We start from the raw sequence: 20,276 nt of genomic DNA, 5'->3' as shown, positions 1-20,276 counted from the left end.
AATACTTTAGATATGCATCTCTGAGATGCTGAAATAACTCACTGCCTGGAAGAAACTCCAGAGTATGCCCAGAGATGATCATCATGTAGCTACTGGAGGAAGTTCTAAGGTGTGACCATTGAGGGTCTTTCATGTTACCTTGAATTGCAGCTTAACTCTATACCTTGACAACAACCACCAGATAAAGGCAATGACTCTTTATATTCTCAGTGACAAATGTCTCAAATGTCTATGCTTTGGATCAGGAAGGACTGTGGGGTTTATACACAGAGGATGAAGAAAGGCTAGACATTTTAAGGTTACCTTGTTTTGTTGGAAGACCTCACTAAATACTCTTCCACAGGGAACCCTGAAAGATTATACAAAATATGTCCTTTCTTGTTCTTCACATACAGAGCAGAGGTATTGAAAGTTGGGCACATCTGAAAAAAGTAAACATAAAGTAAGTAAAGCACTTTTTAAAAGCAGTGGCACTACATTTGGCCTTGTTTTTGGATTTTGATGTAGATTTTACAGCATTTCTTTTTAACTCGATTTGCCTTTCCCAGCTTTAACAGATTTTCAATAAATTATGAATATTTTTATGTTTATAAGGCAACTCAAATTATTGTGCCACCTACACATTAGAAATCCCTTTGATTTCTCTTGCAGCCCTGTCAGTCAGTTTGTTTTGAAAACATCAAAACTTTTATATAAGCTTCGGAATGTTTACAGCAATGAAAAAGGCAAGACTGCTTTTTATTTGTTTTTCCTGAGAAAAAACACAAAATAGGCACCAGATAAATATGAGATGAAAGCAAAATTCTAATTAATGCTATAAGCTTCTAAAAATTTCATTGATGAGCTGAAGAGAAGAATAAAGGAAGATGTATTCTAATGATTCAGTGGGACATTCTCACAACCAAAGAAGAGATGACAGATATTCGACTCAATTATCTCAGAAGCTTTACAAAGTACTTTATGTCAATCAACTGAAAAACTTTAATGCTTATTTGATGTCTCAAACATACAAAAACTAAAAATTCACTCCCAAAGATTGCTCTTACATAGCTCACAGATAGAAATTCTCCCTCTACTGTCAAGTGACTTCTTTCAGTTTTCATGGTTAATAGACCTCTCCCTGTGAAAGTTCCCATCTGTATTTTATACAACCTTCTTGCATTTTAAGTCTCTTGAGTATTAGAGGCAAACCTATTCCTCATCCAAAAAAGTAAAAAATAAGTTTCTTCCTTCCATTTTTCCCAAAACTGTATTCCTGTATTTCATATGCAACTCTTATTCTAAATAAATATATCTTTATAAACAAAAGAAACTTTTTTGTAGCATATTCCTTGTTGGGGAAATACATTTGTCACCTCACGGTTTCATATTTTTGTTTATTACTCAACTCAGAGCAAGTCAGCAGGAAAAATAATTCATTAGAAGGTCAGAAATTCTTCAAGTTTTTAAAATCCTTCGTTTCCTGAAGCCCGTTCATTGCGTTTTGAAATCCAAAATCCAAATCACAAGCAAACTCTAACAATCAAATCTCATTCATGTAGAAGTTCCCTGGTGGGTTCTACCAGCTAGGTTCACCCACCCTTCCCTCTAGAAGTAGGTAGTCTTCCAGATATTATGGAAGTGTTATGTTTAAACCTTGTTTTATATGGAGGTTTTTCCTAATCAGAGTCCTATAACATATTTAAAGTAAACTGCATCTGCTGAAAATAGTTCAGCTGTCTCTGATCCTGTTATTTCAGATCAATCTATAGCCATTTCTAGTGCACGTGTGTTCATATACATATATATATACATATATATATATATATATATATATATATATATAAACAAGAAAATTGTGTACAATTTCATTGGATGAAACAGAAGTAAACCTCCAATCATAAAAAAGTCAGACCTGTGAAGATTTATTTCCTCGTCACTTTCACCAGCCCTTCAAAAACAGCAGCCAAGGAATTAGAGGTAATATACACACATACCTTTTTTACATCTGTAAGTAAATAAATTACATACCTCCTGTTCAGACACACATCTGCATGAATCCTGAGGTGACATAGATTCTGTCTGCCAGCATGAATTATTTTTTCTAATAGGAATAAATATAATAAAAATTATAACTAGGAAATGAAGGGAATATGTCACTTAACAGAAAAAATCCAGAGAGTAATGAACAGACCTGGCATAGTAACACCTTCTTAGCATTTGATCACAGCAGCAGCTGTGTCTAGAGTGATACAAATTTTACTCACTTTTATCAAAGTTGATTTATTAAAAATATTTATATAAGAATCAAACGAGATTCATGTCTCATATTTGCAACAATTATTAAAGCATTGTCACCACTTCATTCCTGAATTTGGAAATCTAGAATGCTTTCTAACAAATTTTTTTTTTATTGTCTATTCATCCATCCTTCATATAGACTCCAGGCTTGATCAAAACCATCCTGAAATTAATTGGAAAACTGCCACTGACTTTTAAGATGTATGGATCAGACCTTTAACAGTAAAGCCTACTTTGTTCTTCACCTGGATGCCAGCTCCTTTATCAGAAATGATTTGTCACTAACTCCATGCTGCCAAAAAAAGGCTAAGATAATCCATTACACAGAAAAGAAAAATAATTAAATGTTTGATATTTAAATTAAGGAAATAGTTACATTAGTTACAATTACCCATGTTGTGAATGTGTGCATCTGTGGTCCCAATCAGAGAAATATCCCAGTAGAACCTGAGAAAGTTTTCCTAGGTTATCATCTTCAGTGCTGTTCAAAGAGGACCATAGGGGTATAAGGAGTGAAGGGAAAAGAAAAATAAAAAAAGAAAATAAATAAAGAGATATTAATATGTCTAGCTCTCTTAACCTTCAGTCTCAAGGTCCTCTATAAAGGACTTTATAAAGGACTATAAAATTCATGCATTGGAAACATACCCCAATAATCTCATTTCAAAATACTCTATGTGAACATGTAAAGAAAATTCATTACAATTATGGCTAAACAAATCTCAACATCTACCCATAGGCATCCTTCTCCTTATAGTCATGCCTTTCTAGCTATTGGCATTGCTAAAGTGTTTTTACACTTATAAAACAAATTTATATTATATCTATAAATTCAAACAGCATCTTGCTACGTTCATCTCTATATTTGCAACTATATGTGTGATTAGCAGTCTATATTGATTAATTCTATAGATACTGCACATTAAAAATAAATAAATAAATAATCTAGTTGGTTTCAAAACTGAACATATGGGAATTAGGTTGAGTAAGAAGAGCAGCAGACTTTGTAAATACTGTGTGGTATTTTCAAACCCAAGAATTGTTTCAAGAAAAGAACTTCAGGCCTAAGCAATTTTTAAAATTAAGCATGCAAAGGCTTGTTCAAATACACTTGTTTATTTACATATAAATGGTCATGGCTGGTATTGATTTGAGTTCAATCTTCTCCAAAGTCTTTGCCCTTTCCTCCAGAAAATCCTTCACACAAAGTTTTCTAAATTTATCTTTCACTTATAATAATCTATAAAATTGTACTAAACATCTAAATAAACCACCACATAACTATTGCAAAAAGTAAGCTATCATTCTTTCTAGAATACAAGAAGGTCATTAAAATAGGACAACTCAAGGTCCCAGAGCCCTGGATATTAATGGTGATGGATGAGCCCTTTACCTAAAGAAGGATTCTGCATTGCCGTAAAGTCTGGGTGTCAGCTGGAGAGAAGGATAATCGATAGCCAGCGGCTTCACACTAAACAAGGCCATTGCCAGTGCAACAAAGAGGACAGGCAGCAGCACATTTGACAGGCTTCCTCTCCAGTCTCGCCTTGTGTGGTGGAACCTCTTCATCAGAAGGGCAACAACCTGTGTGAGAACAAGGCGGGCTCCACGCACACTTGAGGCTCCCACAAGTGAAAGATCTAAGTGAGACAAAGAAAACAACCTCTTGACAAAGAATGAAAACCAAACTGAACTTTCACATTATGTTGCCAAATGTAGAACATGACAGTCTTTTAGTTCTCATACTACAGAAGCCTAGCATGCTCTCCTGAATGGAATAGCGTAGCCCCATACCACTCCACTTCCAAGTGTAACCAATTAACTAATAAACTCTTCCTATGGGGGAAAACAGAAATTCAGTTAACACATCTCTATAGGTTCCCATGCACAGGTAATGGCTTACTGAATACTATTTTCCCTAGGTACTCCCTGTGATCCTGCACTGGTTCAACCATTCCTTGTGCATTGCCACCTTTGTTCCTGGACAATTACTCTGACAAACATGGCCTGTATTCACACCAATGTCTTAATCTACCTTGACTGGAATCAATGGCAACTTTTCCACAGAAATTTCAATCAATCCTCTTCAGAGCATCACAGTCGCTAGGCACATGGATTCTCATAAAAGCATTCCCTTCACTTCCCTGCTCATATGGGACTGATAAAATTTTCATATTTGTTAGCCATTTCAGCTTTCAGAGCTCATGGGCTGTCCTTCAGATTCACATGGGAGTGTGTCCACAGCTTATTCAATCAATCAGTTTCTCGACGGACTTGCCCTTAATTTTATTTGATCATTCTCTGTCAGACACTTGTGAATCATGCCAATCACTCTGCCTCCATTTTAGCCCCCATGCCTTCTAGGTATGTGCAGGTTCTTATCAAAGTCTCTTGCCTGTGGCCTTGCCCAACTGAATGTCCTTCAACCTCCTTCCTTCCTCACAGCATAGCAGAGTGTCTGACAGATTTACTACCACAGGTATTTGTACCATAGCAAGACTGAATAGCCTGTTTATTACAGTGCTCAAAGTCATGCTATATTTTATAAACACTTGTGATTTGCCTCTTATTACCTTCCCTTCTGTGTATTGAGAAGACTCTAATTAGCATTTCCACATTCCATGTTTAAACAGTTACCTGTATGTAATTTCTCATGTAACCTCAAATTAATTGCCCTTAGAACAGTTTTTTTCTGAGTTAACAGAATTTTAATCCCAGACCCTTTGCATTGTTCTAACAGAGTACTTTTAGCCAAGAAGTGAGGCAAAGCAGGAGAAAACTTAATCAGATAATAAGCCAAATTTCTGACCATGGTCATTGAACAAACAGCTCAAATTCTGCACTCATTACTCCAGGTAAATACAGGTTAATCACCCTCAGTCCGTGGGAAGGTCACATGTCAAATTCTCCAGAAAATAACACCCAGGATATGAAAAACAAGAAAGGACCAGGAATAAACATGATACATTTGAACAGTGTCACCTGAGAGCTCAGCATGAACACAGGACTGGTTTGGTGCATGAAGGATTAGCAAAGTGTGCTGTTTCTTCTGATTTAACAAAGCCTGTGACATGGTCTCCCACAGCTGTATGGGCTGTGGAGGACAAGGCCCACTAGCTGGACTGACAGGCACCACCCTGCAGGCTGGGAACAGGGATACTGGATCCAGCTGAGGAGCAGCTGGTTAGTTGGGTTGTCCCTTGGGGGCAAAGATGAGAAAACAGTACCTTTTAAGACAGATGTGTGTGCATACCTGCACCTGGAGAGGATCCACTTTGTCTGGAATCACTTTTCTGCCAGGCACTGGGGACAAGGAGAACCTCCTGGCAGCAGGAGCAGCTCTCTGGCAGCACCTAAGAACCCTAGTGGTACCAGGGAGCAAAATCTCTGCTCAGGGTAAGGACAAGCTAGAACAGGCACCAGCTGGTACCTGGGAAATTGTGATATCATAAATGAGAAAAAGAAATTTCACTGTGAAGAAAACAATCAAAACTCAAGACTGGCCTGGACATGGCACTAAGCTCTTGACCTGCTTGACCTGCATTTTCAACAATTATATTCTCTGATTTAACAGACTATAATTAATTTGGAAGTTATTTTGCAGGGAAGGCAAGGGGGGAAACTCCAGTATTTATTCCTTCAACTCCATAACTGAATTTTATTTTTTTTTCCCCAGAAAAGACCATTAAGCAGAAATTCTCTCTTTAAGACATTTTAATCACAGCCATAGGTTGCTAATTTGGCAGTTAACACGAATGGGATTTAAGGTTTTGAATCTGTAGAGAGAAAAAGTAGCTTCTGAATTCAGATTTTGATTCAGCTTTCAAGTGCTCTGATCAAGAAGGGTTACATTTTAGGCTTGGAATTTTTTGTTCCATAAATTGGAGTAAGAGGAGGAGACACTCTTGTTAAGAATTTTTTTTTGCAGAAAACTTCTTAGGAATGTATTAAGTTCTTCGTATTATCATGGTAAGACTCTCAATAGTTTGCACAATACAGAAATTGAGACACTCAGAGGTAAAAAAATTTTCAAGAAAGGAGTTTTTAGACTAAAACCCACCCGTAAGTGCTTCCAGCTCAACATCCCTGAAATTGTAAAGTATACCATCCCTCATTCATCTAGTAGCAAGATGCCAGAAAAGAAGCACAGAATTTGATATTTTCTGTAGTCCCAGACCCCATTAACATGATATGTGAATGAAAGATTCTTCAATATATTTAACCCTTTGAATCTCTGGAAGGCAACTACGACATCTACTTTCTGGGGACAGAAAGGGAAATCAGAGATGTCATCCATTCTTTTTTTCTTGACAAACAGAGCAGAGATAAATTATAACAACTTAATTCAGATTGCCAAAGAAAAGGAAACTGTCACCATGAATATAAATAATTGTCCATTTTGTCCAATATCCTGACTCTTACTCAATATTCATAATGCCAATGAGCTGACACACCCCAAGAAGATGCAATAAACCAGTATAAGTGGAAGTATATGTTTGACTGTTTAACACAGGCACTTAAAAGTGATTTATCTTTTCTAAAACCTCATATGTTTATTGTTTAAAATTCAAATTGAAAAGGGTGCCAAATATCTTTCTGAATTATCTTAAATTTCCATCTTTGTGACCTTGAATGCTGTCATTTCTTCATGTCTCAGGTACAAAGCAAAATTCTTGTATAATTGTTTTGAATTTTTTCTGTTTGATGATATTGGATGGGCTCTTAAATCTCGCTTTAGGAGACAGGTTATAGAAGTTTTCAATCCATTTTCTGCATAAATAGTGTCAACCTTTCAGTCTCCACTTATAAAAATCTTTATACTCCTAATCAACCTTGTTGCTTGTCTCAAATCCTCTTATATTGACACTGTGTCAGTCTCAAGATATAATGTGTTCAATGCAGCTGTCTATCAGATATGAAAACACTATGGATTTATACGATATTATTATAGATGCTTGTACTGATCAACTTGTTTTCTTTATGCATCATACTACCTCATCTGACTGCAGCCACACTATGAATAGTAGCCTGCATTGGGCTTTCCATAATAGACTCATATGGCTTTCAAGATTCCCAAGGTATTAAATCACTCTTTCAACTAGAACCTACAGAATTAATTTTTGCTTCATAAAGCTTCCAAGTAATTCACCACCTACATCTTGTATGTATGTCAGGATGCATAAAAACAGTGTGCATTTATGAGAAAACAGCTTCTGATTATCACTGAGAATGATAAAGGCTAGAAGACAAGACCAGCTGACCTCTCTGTTATGAAGTCAATTTTTATGCAGAAAGCTTATGAAAATATCCTCATTAATAATTTAAATCACAGAATTAAAACCCTGACCCAAGTGTTAGAAGCTGTCTTGCTTGACTTACAATTGCAATTATCCACCAGAAGTGCAATTATGTTCAAAATTAACTTGTACTTCCCAATTCATCCAGACTCTCCTTTGTATTACAGACAAGACTGATGCTAGTTTCCAATATATATAGGTTAATATGAGGTACAGGGAAACAGAACAAGACCTAAAATCCAGAAACAAAAATTATCAAAATCCTTTCCTATAGATTACTCTAGATATAGGAGCAGAAACAATTATTTTAAAAGTTTCTAACTTGGTATTAGATGATCCTTTTCTCCTGTATTTTTCATTTCTAGAAAACAATGTAATTCTAATGTTTTTTCGTAGTACAGAAGGAAAGATGGGCTATGCAATAGCCAAACTAACAACCAGGAGCATACATTTTCAATTCTACTTCTGTCACTTTGGCATTTAGGCAAGTCATTTGGAGGCGGTCCAGATTTTGGGAAGGTAATACCTGGAGCTGCAATACCCTGGCAATACAGGTGAGCTAGCTCACATGACACTGGTTGCATTTGGAGGCCACACATATTTCTTGGTTTATCAGAAGTTTTGGGCCAATAAGTAGCTCTAAGCTGAGCAAGTGGACTGACATCATTCTGCATTTCAGCACACACCATACTGGCCCAGAGGCAATGCTAGCCCACCAATCTGCGCACAGCATTTCATTAGAAGATATAAAAATGTCCTTCCCCTTCTTGCACATTTTTCTACTCATTATAAAAAATTATTATTGTATTGATTTTGTTTTCAGGAGGATTTTGAAGACAGATTTTCATGTGGGGAATGTGAGTAAAAGGCACTTTGATGGTGTAAAGTATAAAGAGAATGTATCTGGTCTGTGTTTCATACAGTGACTGATTCTTGCTTATATCTAATGGAGTAATGACTTCTCTCTATCCAAAGCTGATCAGATAAATATATATTTTGGGAGGAATTCACCAAAGAAGTTCCCTTGGGGCATTTTTAGATATAAATCCTCCTATTCCTCCCCTCAGGCTATTTTTAATTTTAGGCATTGTGAATATTTCTTCTAAAACATTGATTCAAATTGTTTCCTTCTTAAGAATTTCCTAAGAGTTTCTCTCTGCTCCATACATACTGATTAATCCAACTAAGTAACATTTTTCAAGGCAAAACATGTAGGGTTTTAATTAAAAATTTAGCTTTACATTCTGAGTGCCAGATCCCAAAATACTAATCTGCACAGGCCTGAAGACCTTTGAGACAGAGTAATAGAGAACTAGGCAACTGTTGAGTTCATCAGGAGAATTTACATGTTTTAAAGCCAAGGAATTGGTGTCCTGTCACTCCCCAACCTTGTAAAGATCTCCCTTAACAACTCAGATCTCCCAAGCTCTTTTCCTCAAGCCAGACAGTTGACTGATTAGACAATTTCCTTCCTTTATCTAAGATATTATTCTTGTTCAAGATCTGACACGCTTAATATTTTATCACACTGAAGACCAGTGAAAGGATAGCTTGAACAATACATCTGATTCCTATTGAAAAATCAAGGACCAGCATAACCAGAAAAATGTGCTGCATATTCTCACTGAAGAAACTCCAACACCCAAATCTCACAATCTAAAAACCTGTCCCTAGAAAAACTACTAGAAAACTCATAAAGGAGCCTCTTTGAGCTCTTTATTATTTTTTATTTCCTAGAATAAGGGGTATGAACAAAAGTTAATTTGTACACAAAAAGCTTAGGAAAAGAACGGGGCAAACTCCTTTAAAACTTATCCCTGTATTTAAAAGAAATACATCCTAAAATCAGGCCTAAACAGAGTAGGAATTATCTACTCCCATCAACGTGTAAGGGAGTGAAGAACCAGTAGGATAAAACTGCCCTTAAATCTCAGAGGGAGAAATGCTTTACAGTACCATCACACTTGACATGTTGGAGAGGAGATATATCTTTCACTAGTTAAATGAAAGACAGAAGTGTAAAGTGGGTTTGTGCAAAAGAAAAGTTGAAATATCCAGGTGTTAGAGAGCAAAAAGCCTTCATCCATAAAATAATTTTCTTACTCTGACTTGCTGCATTGTTATTCAATCAGTGACAGAGGTGTATCTAAGCAAGAGCATTTGATCCTGGACATCACTCTGCAGCCAAGATTTTCATCCAGGTTTGTCCAGGGTGTAGACGCATTGTACAAGTAACATAAGGCACATAATTAGGTGGCAGTGGAAAATACATGTCCAAGGAAGAATAATGAAATTGATGAAGGGCCTGGAGCACAAGTCTTATGCAAAGTGGCTGAGGGACCTGGGGTTGCTTAGCCTGCAGAAAAGGACACTCGGGGGGACCTTATCATTCTCTACAACTCTGTTAAAGGAGGCTGTAGCCAGGTTGGGGTCAGTCTCTTCTCCCAGGAAACCAGTAACAGGACAAGAGGAATCTTAGGTGCAGTAGGGGAGGTTTAGGTTGGACATTAGGAAGAACTTATTCACAAAAAATGTGATGCAACATTGGAATGGGTTGACCAATGAGGTGGTGGAGTGACTGCCCTGGAGGTGTTTAAGACTGGATGTGGCACTCAGAGCCATGGGGGTGTTAGGTCATAGGTTGGATTTCATGATCTCAGAGGTCTTTTCCTACCTAAGTGATTCTGTAAATTTGTTAACCAAAACTTGAGCTCCACTCTTTTTTTATTATTTTGTTAGGAGAGGGGGAACTGTTAAAGAGATTTAAAGTTTCACATGAAATATGACACATACAAACACTTCAAACACCAATCTAAAATACTTTACTCCTCTTGGACCTTAACCCTACCATGGGATAGTTTTCAGATAGGTAACTAGCGGACTGGGAAATATTTAAAGTTAGGACTAATTTTTGAGTCCTGAATAACCCAGTTGAAGAGAATACATTGGGATATACAACAAGATAGCTTTCAAAATAATCTGAATAGAGTACATCACCTAGATTCTCAAGGGCTCATTAAATACAGCAAATTACTATACCTGACCCCCAAACTCTCCAACCTCTGTAGATTTTACTAGGTGAACTTGATCAGAGTCCCTACCTGAATCTACTTTTTTGACATCCAACCACAATCACACTATGTTGCTGCAAAGATCTACAAAACAGTCAGAACAGACTTTAAGTGGTTTTTTTTTTTAAAGAATACAGCTCAAGGTCTTTATTTTTTTTTCCGGGCATAGCATAGCCTAGTTCGCATTATGAATATCATCCTTTAATTTCAAGAACTTGCATTTTCTCAAATTTAGAGCATACTAGAGGTATGAACAATAGATAAAGAGATGAGCACCATTTTCCATGAACGCAAGGAAAATATTTCTTTACAATTATACAAACTAGATTAAAACTAAAAATTAGATTCTAGTTTTCCCTTCCTTTATATGTTCACAATCACAACTACTTATAGCCAACATTATAATTCTGCTTTATGAAATATGAATTTAAATATCTGAAATGCCCATTCAAGACAGAAAAAACGTAAGCCAGCCTCTTTAATTAACATATAACTAAGACTCAGTTGCCTACAGAATTTCCTGACTGTTTTAACCCTCTGCTTAATGCAAGAATACTCAATCTCTTATCAATGCAAAAAAAAAAACCATTAAGCTTTGTCATCACTCATATTAAATAACAGAAAATCTTCTGAAAGTAAAAGTGCCCCACCATGCACCACATGTGTGGCAGTAGATAAAAACTTTAAAACAGATGTGCATCACAACCACACTCTAAATGTAAATTTGAGGAAGCAAGAAGATCCAAATGGCATTTAGCAAATAAATAAAATAGTCAGAAAAACAATGATCTGAGACCTCTGCTGTGGACCTGCTTTATACTCTTGCTTTCCCAAACCTATTTTTCTGTTTCACCTACTCATTGCATTCAGTTTTAAAACTAGACTGCAAGCTGTCACAGGTTGTAAGGACCTGAGGTTTTTATTCTTACTATTAGTCTGTAGGGTGTCTGGAACAACAGGGCATGACTTTCGATTGGGTTTCTAAGGCATTGTGGCTCATACAACAAACAGTAGCTACCACTAGGAAAAAACTAGGAAAAAACAACACCCTTGTGTTGTTGCTGCTCAAGTGTGAGCTGGTGTCAAAACACCCCTTGTTGTTTTTACTAGTGTGGAAATGGGCAGGAATGAAGCCATAGCAGAAACTTGACTATGTATTTATATAAGAATGTAACACTTACAGGTTATGAAAGCACTGTCATTACTTTCAATGAAGGCAATTAATTTTCTGTGCAAAGTACTCTGGTTTTTTGCCTTCTCCAGCCATAAGAACACAAACAGTACATGAGTATTAAAAAATTGGAAACAGTGGTGCTGTCTTCCTATCCATCACCCTACAGACACCGTGGAGAGCCCAATACAGTTGGTACACTGACAGGCAAGCTAATCGGGTGAATGGCCACCTAAGCTAGTCTGGGTCTGGTGGAAGAGGAGGACACACTACTGAATGCACTGGTCCAATAATTCATAAATAGAGGGTTTCAACTGTTTCTACGTTTGTGATGCCTAAAACAATCTCTTTCAATCCATTTCCACGGTTTTTTTTTCCTGCTTTGCCATAATTTAGATCTCTTTATCCTAGTTGGGATTTTTGTCATCTTAAACCATTCTGAAAAAGTTTGAATTAAACATCAAGTATTTTTATTGGACTTGTGTGGTGAACTCTACTGTTGCCAGGACAACTTCATCATTATGGGATGGGAATATTCTTTGGAAATAAAACCAAAAAAAACCCCAAACCAAAACAAAACAAAAATGAAAACACAAAGCAAAAAACCCAAATATTCAGTCAGGTAGACAGGCTATCTTGGGAAAGAAAATTCGTACAGATTTGAAACCCCCAAGTCTCTGATTTTCAGTTTCTGCATGGTTAACTTGCAACATTAACAACTATGCTAATTTCAATTTCCAGGAGATAATTTTGCAAATAGGTACCCTTTTATTGCAGTACTATCTCCCCTACGGTGATGCACCTGCAAAGAATTGCCAGATGGAGGAGTAGACAAGTAAAGGAAGAGCTGAAAAATGAGCACAGATTGTGGCTACAAAATGGAAGCCCAGTTTCACCTTCTGTTTGTATTCTTTGAAGGTACAACAGTAGCAGAGAAGCACAGACTGTCAGAATTGCAAAAAATATCCCAATTCATTTAATATGCATCATATCTGTGTCAGACTTGGCCAAGAGAAAGAACACATTTATGCATGCACAGGTAAACAACCATCAGATACATCTTGTGCACTAGAATATGCCCTCTTATGACAATAAGCAGCACACTTATTGAGGTTAGTTCCTCTTCTTTCGAGAGCTGTAAATTAATACTCAGAAAATTGTTAGAATTTAACCCACTGAATTCAACCTACAGACTCAAGGTACAACATTTCAAGATTCAATCCAATGCAGACAACAGGGCTACAACCCACAGTACTTTTGCAGTGTTTGGTGAAAAACCGGTGAAAGGGCAGGACAGCAATAAAATCTGAACTTTGCTCTACCACTTCCCATAACATTATGTATGAGACTTAATGCTAAGTATCTTAGCATTTTCAACTAGACAGATTAAATAGAGCAACAGAAGAGAAAACTATATATATATATTCAAACCAGGTGTTCTCAAACATTTCCCACTGGTTCCTCCCAGAAAGGGAACTTTTAAATAACAACTGTCCATTGTTGTACTGCAGATGGCTTCTGTCATTCATCTCCTCAGTGTGAGCTGGTGTCAAAACCATGAATGGCCTTTGAAAACACAGCATACAGAATTCTGGAAGAAGCCTCTTGGAATTGCAAAGAGAAAACTCAGACATTAAACAGAGGAAACAACTTCAGCAGGGCCCAGATTTCACCATGACAAGGACATTCTGACTCACTTTAACTTTCAGAATTTTTGCAAGTAATTTCTTAACACAAACAAAGTACTTGGTCTAAAATCCTTCAGCTCCCATAATCAGGAATATTTTTAGACCATGTCTCTACTGAGTTATATTTATTCTATTAATACAAAAATCATATCAAAGTTTGTGCAGGGAAACAATTCCAAACTGAAAGTGCTGCAGGAGGCATGTTTTATTCAGACCTGAAGCTATAGCAAACAATTGAAAAATGTGCTTGATGAATAATCTCATTTCTCAGGCATTCAGGTATCTCATAAATAGTAGTATTACATAACTCCGAGAATCTGGATTAGCAGAAACGTCAGCTTAATTTTTTCTAATGTCTCCAATGAATATGGTAACCAAAATAAACTGTAAAATTGATATAGAGACAGATAGAAAAAAATTACATGGCTAAAAATTTCCACCTATACAGAAGTCCAACAGCAGGTCTACGCTAATGAAGACCCACTTATATTTCAAATGAGGAATTGGCTAGCAACAGCGTAATAAACATCCTGTATCACCTTTTAACAAGTTTACCATATAAAAAAAGCTGTCAAAAAAAAGGGCAGTCCTAAGCGCTCCACATACTGCCCTTCATACTGAAGCTACTTTACATGTTCTCCCTCTAACTCCTAAACCAGGTGGAATTTTTTTAGTTTTGAGAAAAACAAACAAAACAAAAACCATGTAGTACCCCAGGATGTTGATAGTATTTAGGAAAAAAAAAAGTGAATATTACTGAAATCTTTGTGGACTTTTGGTGCACAAAAGGAATGTTTTAGCAACAGAGCAGAGACAATAATTTCACCAAAGAAGATACTTTTGAGAAGGAACTGGACAGGTGAAAATCTAGTCTCACGTAGAAGCATCAGCCTCAAAGAGAGTCTTATTAGCACAAGATGCACAGCACATCTATATGTCTAGGGTATTTACTCATTAAATGAGGCAAGACATTAGGAAGATTTCATGAAGCCCCTTCCCTAAGTCATGTTCTGGTTCAGAATGAAAAGTAAGCATCTTTCTCTTGGTAAGCATTTCTTAAAAAAACTGATCATTTACATTACTTACATAATTGAAGTTAAAATACCTGTGTTACTAATGCAACAGCATTAATAAAGCAAATCTGGTTTAAAATACTTGTAGGCATGTGTGTACATACACACACACTTTCTTCACTTGTAAAAATATAAATACCCAAACACAAAAAGATCTATAAAATATACACTCCATTTGTAAGCTTGAGCAAGGCAAGAAACCACCAGAATTTACGTTCCACATAAAACCTAAAGACTAGCTATTAGCAACAAATACTTTCTGACACCATATGTATGACTTTGTGTTGATTATCGAAGTGAAAATTTTGTCCAAAAAATAGGTCCCATATTATGAGGGAGAGAAACTGTAGTTTATGTAGAATATGAGGTGTGAGGAAGGCAGGTAGGGCTAACTTCCTTCATGTCTCTGAAACAGTTACTTCTAAACAGAGACACAGATGCTTCATGTCTACAATATTCGTTTCATAAATCAAATTGCATTTCACAAGATGGAGCATTGAAATAATTCCTTGGTACTTTTATGCAAATTTTACAGGGAATTGAAAGAAATTAGCTCCATTTAAAAATGGATGTTAAATTATAACTTCAAGGATATTGTAAAAATCACCATCAAGCCTTTTTTTCTTTTTTTTCTAATTTCAATGAACTTAATTAGTTATAGTAGATTAACAGATACTGTTTAAGAATAGAAGAAACCACTTGATCATCTACCAAAAGACGTCAAATTCCACTCTGCTGTTCGTGTGCAGAAATCAATAACACCCTTTACTATAGCATGTTTTCTGCAAAGACCCAAGTCTTGTGCCAAATGCACAAGGAGAAGCAACACACTTCCCTAGGTAGAATAACTCCAAATGCGAATTAACTCTTGCCTGTCTTTAGATTACAGCTACTTGCCTCCTTTTTGCTGGCTTTATTTAATTTCTGTCTTCTGCTTAAATAAAAGGTAGAATTATACTTTAACAGTCACATTCTCCATGATTAAAAAAAAACCCAGGATCTTTAAGCAAACCACTTCTCTATCTTATTTTTGATAAACTACATTAAAGGAGCCCAGGTGGTGCCTTTATAAGGACTCCACTGCCAACCTCTAAATATTAATTCTTCTCTGCTCACTTTCTGAATTCTCAATTTCTCCCTAAAGTCATTCAAACTTAAAAATGTGGACAAATGGGTTGTATTAGTATTGTAGCATCAGTCTCATCAATTTTGAATGGATAGTCAAAATGACCTCTTCGCATCATTTTGTACATTCAGCTCAAATATAAATCACCTTAGCTGTCTTAAAATGCTTCTCAACCAGGATCAGCAGATAACTCAGAGTCAGTGCTTTCCATGATATTACTCCCCATCATGCAGACATGCCTAGAATTTGGCTTAATTAAAATACCCTTTATTTAAAATGGATTCAGCTTTTCAAGTGATCTAACTCAGTCCTTAGGACTGGTCTCACTTATCACCTTTTAGTAGTTGTCTTTCTTTTTCAACAGCAAGGTTATGTTTGCTTCAGCATCAGCTGTGAAGATAATCAAAAGACAGAGTTGAAACCCAGCTGAAATTCACAAAAGCTCTTCATTTTGATATTTCACTATTAACAACTGCTTTTTGTCAGTTACAATATCTTAGTAAATTAGCTTTTAGCTGAGCTTTATGAGTCTGTATATTGTTGATCTCACCAATCCTAACAGGAGTAACATCACATTTGGCCCAGTATGGTTCAAAATGGCTAACACCAGCTGCTTCAGAGAAAGGGTTAAGCAATGTTAAAAAGTAGTTATGCATCAACCTGCTTCCACACCCACACTTTCAGAGGCTAACTTATCCAAGAAGTCCAGAGGCGTATAAGCCTTAATAGCACTACTGTAACTATAGCTCATATTATACATCCAATAACTATTCTTTGGCTTTCTAAAACATATTGCAATACTCTAAGTCTCTGTAACATTATATGGCAGGAAAATTCAAATGTTATCTATTACTGTGTGCAAAAATATAAAGAATCAATTTTGAATTTTCTACAGTTTAGTTTCATTTTACCTCAAGGGTTCCAACTTTAGTTTACTGCCAGAAGGGACTAGATCCAAAGTTGGGATGCCCCAGAAATTTCTAAGACAATAAATGCTACAAAATTATATAATTTGGCTCTTTAGCAAAACATCTGAGTATCTTAATTCAACAATAATGGTCCCTGAATGAGCCAATGAGACCTCTTACTAGCCTATTACCTGTTTTTGCATATGTTCAGATTATTTTGTCATTTGTCCATGGTTACCTACCCACCTTTTGGACTTGCTCTTAGCTCTCCTGATTATTTCTGTATATATACTGCCTGCTGTGTATTATGGTAATTTTATTGGCCTCCACATAGTTGGTTTCTCCATTTTCTCTAGGCTATTTGGCTTCAATGGTCTTGTCAAACAGTCATTGCAAGCTCAGTCTAAGCATTTTTCTGCATGCTCTGTATACATCTACAAAACAATAATTACTGTGTGTTCCAACTGAGTATAAATTAATAATGCATGACTGTACTATAATATATCCATGTACTATGTCTGCACACACAGTAATCCTGACTGAAAAAAATTCTAACTGTTTTCACAAACTGGTGAGTTTTAGTCTAAGGTTTTTTATTGGAACAAAGCTAAAAATTTTGAGAAAACCATTCACAATGGAAACAAATTATTATATATTACAGTGTGCTTTGCATCTTTAAAATTACCAATATTAAAACTGCTACAATTATTTTAATTAATGGACTGCTAATTAACTATAACATTTGCATTTAGAAATGCACAAATAATTCTGAGTTTATTTTACATTATTTTCATTGCTGACCTTAAGCAGCAGCCAAGCACCAAAGAGCTGCTCGCCCATACTCCCTCTCCTCCAGCAGGATGGGGAAGGGAATAGGAAAAGAGAAAGTGAAAAAAATTGTTGGTCAGGACACAGGTAGTTTCAGCAGTAAAGGAAAAAGAAAGAAAAATAAACCCAAAACAAACAAACAAACAAACAAAAACCAAAAAAAATCCAATCCAGATAATGCAAAGGCAACCACTCACCACCTCCCACAAGCAGACATGCTCAGCCACTGGTAGCAACAGCTACCTCCCCAAAAAAGCTTTTATTGGCAAGAATAGCACTCTGTGACATTAAATAACTCTCAGCAAATTTAGCTCCTCTGTCCAGGTTGTGTCCCCTCACACCCTCTTTCCCATCCTCAGCTTACTCATAGCAGGGACATGGAAAAGAGAGAGCCTTGGCACCACTAATACTACTCAGAGATAGCCAAAACACTGTGTGTTATCCATACTGTTTCAGTCACAAATCCAAAACACAGCATCATAGATGCTGCTATGAAAAAATTTAACTCAATTCCAATCACAGTACCCTAAGTCACTGTAAAATATAACTAGAAATTATCTCAGCTCTGGCTTCAGTGAGATACTGTCATATTTTGCTGAAACAATGGCTCTTGCATGTTTTTGGCATTGGTGGCCAGCCTAAATCGAAAACTGATTTTCTGCAGTTTCATTTAAGAGAGATACATACCTCTCTGCTAAGCCTCCTAGTCCAGGAGACATTAGACAATATTTTGATTTCTGCACAATCCTGACACCTCAAGAGCTCAGCAGCATTAAAGGATAGCCAACATCCCTGCTTGAGCTCAGATCTGTGCTTTGTAAAAGCATCTCTCTAGTCTGAATTCTTTTACAAATCAAATAGCAGCATCCTGTGATCTCTTCAATAATCCCAGCTGCTTGCTCTAAGGGGTTTTGAAAATTCATTTGACTACTTTGACAAAAGAAAGTTTGACTGCCTTTGAACCTGCATTCAAAGACAAAGTTATACAAGTTAAGCTATTGTCCATGGAGTATTCTGGTTAACTGTGACAATGATGGATACCTTTCATGATCATTTCCCAGATCCCTTATGCCTTCACTTCACAACTGTCCTTAATGATGAATTACAGTCATCTGCAATGAATGCCAATTTGCCAGTACTCTCATCCCCAAAGAAATGGCATTATCATCACATATTCTCACTATAATTTATCAGGTGAAAAAATACAGAGTCTCTGATTACTCAATTCTTTATAAATGTAATAACTTAAACAAATACTACTTTATACATTTTGAGATGCAGATAGGAAAGTATATCAAGTTCTTCCATGGAATATACTGTCTTCATTAATCTAGGAACTGTAAATCTTACTCCTTAATGAAAATGCAATGTGGAGAAGACAGATTGTTATGATTTGAAACTAGTTCAGATGTCCCAGCTGAGTCTTGAATAAATAAATTGACTGTTATAAAATAAGGGATATTCAAAACTGTGTTTTGAATAGAAGCCTCATTCTCACCACTGACAAAAGTGGCAATTTTATTTGCTTAGTGAAGTTTTTTTAGTTTTATATGCTTACATCTTCACTGATTCAAGATGGAATAGCCCAGCAAACACACCCTCTGGAAAAAGTCATCCATTCAAGCTTGCACTTTGTGAGAAAAGATCTCACCTTAGACCACCATTATTGGCAATGATTACTTATTACTGGCAGATTCAATTGAATTTATCTTAAATAAAGAAAGCTTGGCTGAAAATTGGTATTTCTGTTACAGTAACATTAAAGGTCCACAGATCAGGACTTCCCTGTTCCTGTACTTTATAAAAACATAATGAAAAGTACTGCACATAGAACAAAGTGCTTGACATCTAACCAAAGAAAACTATAATCTAAATGTCAATCTTCAAATAGAAAGAAACATGGTAAGTATAGAAGCATGAAAATCCCAGAACCAATGGGAAAACATTCATCAACTTGATGGGCACTGCCATTAGAGAACTTGAGTATTGGATTTTGTAATGGCATTACCTCATGATCATTAGTGATGATTAGTGATTCTTCTTATGAAGAGAATTTTTAAAAGAGAAAAAATCTTCCTGTGTTTTCAGAAGTGTTTGGAAGGACCTCTTCCCAGGCTTGCAGGGAAGGAAAAGAGAAAGTATGAAGGGTTTTTCTTTAAAACAAGATGTAAAGGAACCTAAAATAGCATGCCAGTTAAGAAGTCAAATGATCTCCTACTACAAGGGGAACCAGCTTTTTTTTTCTTCCTCTGAATTGTGTGTGGATGAAAATGAGTGTACTTTTCTTACTGTGTAGAGATTTTATATCTGTGGTATGTCTGTAATATTTGTCCATTTTCAGCATGAGACAGAGGATAATTAGTTTCCAGGGTGGGAAGATGACTGCGAAGGTATAGAGGTAAATCATAGTGGACAAATAAAAACTACTTCCCAAGGCAGACACACAAAAAAAATTACCAGATGGTAACAAGAAGTATTCTCCATTTGCTTGTGAATCCTTCACCTTTGGGAACTTCGTGTATGCTTACATTTGTGGTTTTGATCTTTATAAATCTTGTTGCTTCAGAAGGCACATCATATTTACTTACAGACTGATTCAGCACCATTTGTATGGTCCTGGTGTGCTGCCTGTGGAACACAGGGCATCTTCTCTGAGTCCTGCAGCAGCTTCAGAAAAACCTTTCATGAAAGTAGAAAAAAGTACTTTAGAATCAATTTTCTAAAACTATTTTATATATATCCTAAACCATCCATACTGTCAGAAATTACTACTGACTGCTGTAAACACCTTGCTGGAATATGACGATAATATTAGTCAAGCTCTCCAGTTAAAA

At 36.2% G+C, this 20,276-nt stretch overlaps 1 protein-coding gene across 1 annotated transcript in view; it reads right to left on the bottom strand.

The window, feature by feature from the left end:
- Window positions 1-20,276, bottom strand: part of ABCA13 (ATP binding cassette subfamily A member 13) — a 168,221-nt gene that overhangs the window by 66,790 nt on the left and 81,155 nt on the right. Inside the window, exons 35-39 of the mRNA XM_059852346.1 lie at window positions 20,031-20,121; window positions 3,674-3,920; window positions 2,672-2,761; window positions 2,011-2,083; window positions 304-422 (exon numbers count right to left, since the gene is read on the bottom strand). Of these exons, the coding sequence (XP_059708329.1) occupies window positions 304-422; window positions 2,011-2,083; window positions 2,672-2,761; window positions 3,674-3,920; window positions 20,031-20,121 (620 nt within the window). The remainder of the gene's footprint in view (window positions 1-303; window positions 423-2,010; window positions 2,084-2,671; window positions 2,762-3,673; window positions 3,921-20,030; window positions 20,122-20,276) is intronic.

The sequence above is a fragment of the Haemorhous mexicanus genome, chromosome 1 (genome assembly GCF_027477595.1).
Source record: "Haemorhous mexicanus isolate bHaeMex1 chromosome 1, bHaeMex1.pri, whole genome shotgun sequence".
NCBI lineage: Eukaryota > Metazoa > Chordata > Aves > Passeriformes > Fringillidae > Haemorhous > Haemorhous mexicanus.
The sequence above is the reverse complement of the archived record's forward strand: the minus strand, read 5'-3'. Positions and strand labels throughout refer to the sequence as shown.